General features: G+C 37.1%; 1 protein-coding gene across 1 annotated transcript in view; it reads left to right on the top strand.

Moving 5' to 3' along the window:
* AK9 (adenylate kinase 9) overlaps positions 1 to 6,000 on the top strand; it is an 81,592-nt gene that overhangs the window by 51,240 nt on the left and 24,352 nt on the right. The window contains exons 25-27 of the mRNA XM_004674083.2: positions 476 to 677; positions 4,753 to 5,013; positions 5,875 to 5,999. Of these exons, the coding sequence (XP_004674140.1) occupies positions 476 to 677; positions 4,753 to 5,013; positions 5,875 to 5,999 (588 nt within the window). The remainder of the gene's footprint in view (positions 1 to 475; positions 678 to 4,752; positions 5,014 to 5,874; position 6,000) is intronic.

The raw sequence follows: 6,000 nt of genomic DNA, 5'->3' as shown, positions 1-6,000 counted from the left end.
TCTTTTGCAGCAACATGGATGGAGCTGGAAAATATCCTGCTTAGTGAAATAAGCCAGAAAGAAAAGGAAAAATACCCGATGGCTTCTCTCATAGCAGGAATATAACAGAACAGGCGAGAAAATAATGATAATGATGAATAGCTATATACCAGAGACATTTTGTGGGGGTGGAGTGGGGAATGGGATCAAAAAACAGCGGGGGAGGGAAATGCACTGGACTATGGTGATGGCATATGGGTGATTTGGTGATGGGAAGCCCAGGAGGACTGCAACTGAGATGGAAAAATGCACAAAATGATGTAAAAATAAACTATTATATATTTTTTAAATACTGAAAATTTTTCAAAAAGATAGAGTGTTATGAATTAAATATTATTCAAGATGCATTATTTTTAATTTTCTCTTTAGCATTGTTTCAATATGCTCTTTGTTAATGCTTTCCCAACTTTGAATACTATTTTCAGAATGAAGACAGAGTTAAAGAGAAGAAAAGGCATTTGGGAGATTCAAAGCATTTTTGTCCAGTGGTTCTCAAAGAAAACTTCATCCTACAACCAGGCAACATAGATGAAGCAGTTAAATATAGGGAAAAGATCTATTACTTTTCATCTCCTGAGGCTAAAGAAAAGTTTTTGGAGCATCCTGAGGAATATGTGGCTCATAAAGAGCCACTAAAGGTAAAAATATCCCTATCCTATTGATTGTTCCTGAGTACTTTCTTAGGGACTTGAGACCAACCTCCTTCATTTATTTCATCATAAAGTTCCCCCTCTGATATAATGGAAATATCTAGTTCCAAGAACAACCTTTTTGGAACACAACATAAAGTAAGTATCCACTTTGATTTCTCCAGTAATGCCTTGTGTTTAAGCAACACGTAGTATCATTTTAGCTGAAGTGAAAAAACCCACAACTTATTATGTGAATGACCAGCTCTACTGTTAATTTCTCTGAACAGAGCAATTTGCTAAACACAGGATTTGGGAAAGTTGGGATTCAGAGGCTGATGGACTTTCAGAGGTGTGAGTGGGTTGACATCATCTGTAAAAGTGTGGTAACTCAGTAACTGGGGGGGTCTAGACCTTGTTCTCTCAACTTGTTCAAAACAGAGGCGGGAGCACGTCCAAGCCTGACTGGCAAGGCCTGACACCGTAAGTCAGTGTTCCCTGAGGTGAACAGACCTTGTCAGTTAAACTGTTTCAAAACCGGTTCAGATGGTTCTTGTTCCCAAGACTGCAGAACAATCCATTCTAAGGTTTTTTTATTCTTATTTATCATCATTAGAACAACTTTCTATCTTCTTTTAAAAAATACTTGTTAAAGGCCAAAGACAAGAGAACAAATACTGGATGATTCCACTTATACAAGGCAACTTAAACAAACAGTAGATAGAATATTTGTCCAAGAGTAGGAGAGAATGAAAGTCATTATTTAAAGTATACAGAGTTCCAATTTGAGTGATTAGAAGTCTTTAGACTGAGATAGCAGTGATGATTATAAAACATTATGAATATACTTAATGCCATCTAATTGTACACTTAAAACTGTTTAAAATGAAAAATTTTATGTTATGTATACATTATCACGGAGATTGTAAAAAATCATGTTATGGCAAAATTTTATTCATTTTTTAAAATGAAGCACATATTACACTGTGTTAGACAAGAGTCCACATTTTTATGTTTTACTTTCTTGTTCTCATCTACAAGGATGTCTTTCTGGTGTGTGCATTTTCAAATATCTCTGCATAAGTTTACTAATGTTTAATCATTTCAACATTTTATAAGGACTTACTTATTTATGCATACAAGAGCTGGGGTTTAGGCCACAGGTGTATGGGAGGTGAGAAGATTCACTAGAGACAGAGTGGGGAGCAGAACAGGCAGATCTACTGAAATACGCTGCTAAGGGGAGCATTGGGTGAGACAGAAGAGGTCTGCTGCATGATGTGGATTAGCTCTGTGGCCCATCAGGGATCAAGGATAGAACTTGTGCTGCAGTGGCTGGCAATAGCTTGATAACTGTCTTTACTCCTTGCACTACCAGGGAAGCCACATTTCAACATATTTTAATATCTAATTCATTGCTAAACACCTATCCATGGTATTTTTCACAGTGCCCTTTTCTCACTGTGGGTATTAGAAAATCCTCGAGCACAGCGGTCTTTGTTCCTCTTGGTTTATTAGTTTAATTTTTTAGAATGAGATTATAAATCAAGATAGATCAGTCACAATATATCTTCATTCTTTTGAAAACACTAGTACTTTCATAAACAGAACATACAGGTCACAGCTTAAATTCTTGGGATGATGAAATATCTCAATGAACCTCAGTTTTGTAAGGTGCCGACGGGATCCACTGAAGTATGTGGATGGTCAGGCCTTTCTGCACTGCTGGTATTAAGATGCATTTGGGGCTGAGGCCTTGTCTCCTTTTGTTGTCTCCTTTCTTAGGCTGCTTTGCTGCTTTGGATCAGCTTCCTTGTTTTACACGAACCCCAGTAAGTGAAGTCAGAGATCTTGATGGTTCTTCCACAGTTCTTCAGCAAAGCACTAAGAGCTTCAGTCTGCAGCAACATTTCCCTTCACTTCCCAGCTTCTGCAATACGCTCTAGTTGCCAGAGGTTAAAGCTGCTGTAGAGCAGTGGATTCCTGTAGACGTTTCATCTCCAAGGAAACGTGATGTGAGACTGCGGCTACATAATCTCACTCCACTCATTTTTCATTATTTAGCATTCTGTTTTTCACTCTTTCATTTTCTGAAATGATGCCTTGACTTAAATCTTGTCACATGCCCAATTCTTGATCTAATGGTGGAATCCATTCCACTGAGCACATAAACTGAGGGTGAAAAAGGGTATTCAGGGGGATTCAGAGAATGGTAACAGAAAAGTAAATAAATTCTGAGTGGCAAAACCAACAGATATGTTCTATAATGTCTTCCTCTTTCTTTTGTGAGTTTTTAAACCCTTGTTTGGCTGAAACACATTTCAGCTTTTCAGCTAAATTTCTTCCTATCTGAAAATGTCATTATTTGGTTCTCACATGTTTGGTAGTAAGTATATAAGGCATAGGTTTCTGGGCTGAAAATAATTTCTTTTCAGAATATTAAAAGTATTGTTTTGGGTTTTTTTTTTTAATAATGTTTATTAAGGTGCCACTCTATGACTCAGAAATATGAAAATATTGTTTGTATGCTGATATCTAGTGTTGACCATGCTGATTTTCATCCCATAGCACATCATCTATGTTTTAAAAATCTGAACGTCCTTAAAATATTTTCTTCAGGCCCTCCCTGGTGGCGCAGCGTGTTAAAGCACAGCACTGAGAAGCTAAAGTCACTTCCGCATGAGTTCAATTCCCACCTGTCCCGGAGGTGACCACATGGCGTGGCAGACCTCTCCTGACCCGCCCGCTGCTCCCCTCAGCAGTGTACTTCATTGATCTGCCTGTTCTGTTCCCCACTCTGTCTCTGGTGAAGCCTTTCGCCGCCCGTGAGCCTCTGGCCTGTACCCCAGTTCTGTATGCACAAATAAATAAATCTTAAAAAAAAAATATTTTCTTCATTTCTCCTTAAAATTGTCCAGTACCTTTTCATTCATTGTGCTGGACAATCAATTATACATGTTTCCACCCTAAGTAATTCTAGGATTTCACTTTTCTATAAGCTTCTTACTTCAGTAATCATATTTTTAATTTCTAACCAATATTTCTTTAATCTTGATAGTTCTCTTTTCAAATACCCTCTTCTTTTGTGGATGTGCTATCTTCTTATACTACTTAGGTGTCTTTAAAAATAGAAATATTTCTTTATACCCCCAATTATCTGATCCTCTTTCTTCTGTATTTCTTTGCTATACTGTTTTCCTTCACTTTTAAACATCTCTCTGAATGTCCCCTTCACCAGGGCAGAAGCACTGAGGCCATACTCCCAGCTTCCCTCTGCAGCTCATAATCCACTGTTTCCAGTCCCTTTGAGGCCCTCTCTCTGCATCCATCACGGTCTCCCCACTTCTCCCTTCTGTCACCTACCAATTTTCTAGCCATTCCACATTCACAATAGACTTACCTGCTACTTCATCCTATCACTCACCACTGTCAATTTCAGACTCCAGTGGACAGTCTGTACAGCAGATCTCTGTAGGTTCTGTGGCTTTGAGTTTCCTCATCTCCAATATGAAAATTACAGACCTTGAAGACAGTAGCTCTAGCATGTCATTATTAATTGGCTTTTTCATTGGTAAAGAGTTTGGTGGGTGTTTAAAATCATGCTAAGAGGATGCCTTTCTATATTTTAACTAGAATTTTTTTTCTACTTGTTTTTGATAACATTTTTTTTTTTCTTGTGGTAACTTTGGTTTATAACACTGTGTATGATTTAGGGGAAGAGGTTCACAGCTATTCAGACCACATTACCCACCACCAAAGGCCATTAGGGCCCTGCTCCTTAGTTCCCCACCATTTTTTAAAAACAAACCTTTTATTTTATTAAATACCTCTTGGTATATAACAGCAAGATGAAGTTTAATGTGTCCTATTGATACTTCCTGAAGACCATTATTCTTGCAATGAATTGCATTAATGGATATGCTAGTGTCAAAACCTGCTGTGAGTTTGTGAGGTGGTAATTCCTACTCAGTCTTAGGAAAGACAGCTAATAAGATTTACATTTTCTTAATTACTCAAAATTTCCTTTTCTTCCCTTCTTCTGCCCCCTCTATCCCATCTCCCCTGATTCATCCCACTATGGCAGGCTCCTCCACTAAGAATATGCCTCCTAGGCCCCCATGGCTCTGGAAAAACTGTCTGTGGAAGACAATTGGCAGAAAAATTAGGGATTTTTCACATTCAGTTTGAAGAATTTCTTCAAGAAAAACTAATGGTCAAACTTGAAAAGAAAGTTGGACCTGAATATGAAGAAGAGTCTGAGGAAGAACAATTCGCAAAAGAAGAAATTGAAGAGCTTGCAATTCAAGCAAACATTACACTCAAGGATGACAATCCAAAGAAGCCGGTGGTAAAATTAATATTCTCTTTGCAGATAATTGTGCCTACTATTACTGCTTTTAGGAAATAGAATATAAGCTGTATAAAACTACCCATTTCTACAAGTCATCCTCCCAGTATCTTGAAGCCTTAACTGCTCACCTAGAATATAAAATACTGAGTTTTACGTGACTCCCTGACAAGACAGTTGTATAGGATCTGTTTGGGACTTTGTTATTTGAAATATCTGTCCTAGACCCATTACTGGGTTTTCAGTTTTCTACAAAAAAAAAAATCATAAAAATCTGTCCCAGCACCAACAGAAATCTCAAAATATTTATTTCTAATGATGCCTCATAAGTTTGTGTGGATCTCTTAGAAGGGTTCTATCAAGGGTTGTAAAAAAGTAAGTTCTTTAACTCACTTTTTAACCAAAGCTAGGACCTTTCTCCTTACCTAATGCCCTGTAAATGGAAACAGGTACAGCTTGTTTTTCAGATGAATGCCTGGTTGACCCATCCGTTGATTAGGATCTAGATCGTATAACTATAAGGTATATGACAATTCAGGTAAGACTTACAGATGTATTTTATACTAGAACAAGGTTTTGGCAAAAAGTGATGGGTCAGGTATCCTGAGACTATGTATGAAAGTCAGTCATACTAATTGTTAATAATTCCTCTTAGCTATAGTGGATATACTGTCTTATGAAAACCATATTGAATACTGACTTAAGGAACTCAAATTTGAAGTATTTACAGACAACATAAAGTGACCCAAAATAAACAGGTTTCATCTTAATTATGTAAAAAAAAACTTTGTAATGTAATATTAGTTATTAATATGGAGTCTTACGTTTCTTATTTTGTTTTTGGATATTTGTTTTTAGACTCCAGAAGTACAACTTACTGAAGAAGAAGAAGCAATAAAAGCAAGCATAATGGAAAATGAGTCATTGCCTCCTGAAATTCTTGAAACTATTCTTTCTGAATGGTGGCTTAAGGAACCAATACGG

Source organism: Condylura cristata, unplaced genomic scaffold (assembly GCF_000260355.1).
Source record: "Condylura cristata isolate star-nosed mole 26May11 unplaced genomic scaffold, ConCri1.0 scaffold00001, whole genome shotgun sequence".
In the NCBI taxonomy this organism is placed as follows: domain Eukaryota; kingdom Metazoa; phylum Chordata; class Mammalia; order Eulipotyphla; family Talpidae; genus Condylura; species Condylura cristata.
Note: the sequence above shows the minus strand (reverse complement) of the source record. Positions and strands in the feature narration are given on the sequence as shown.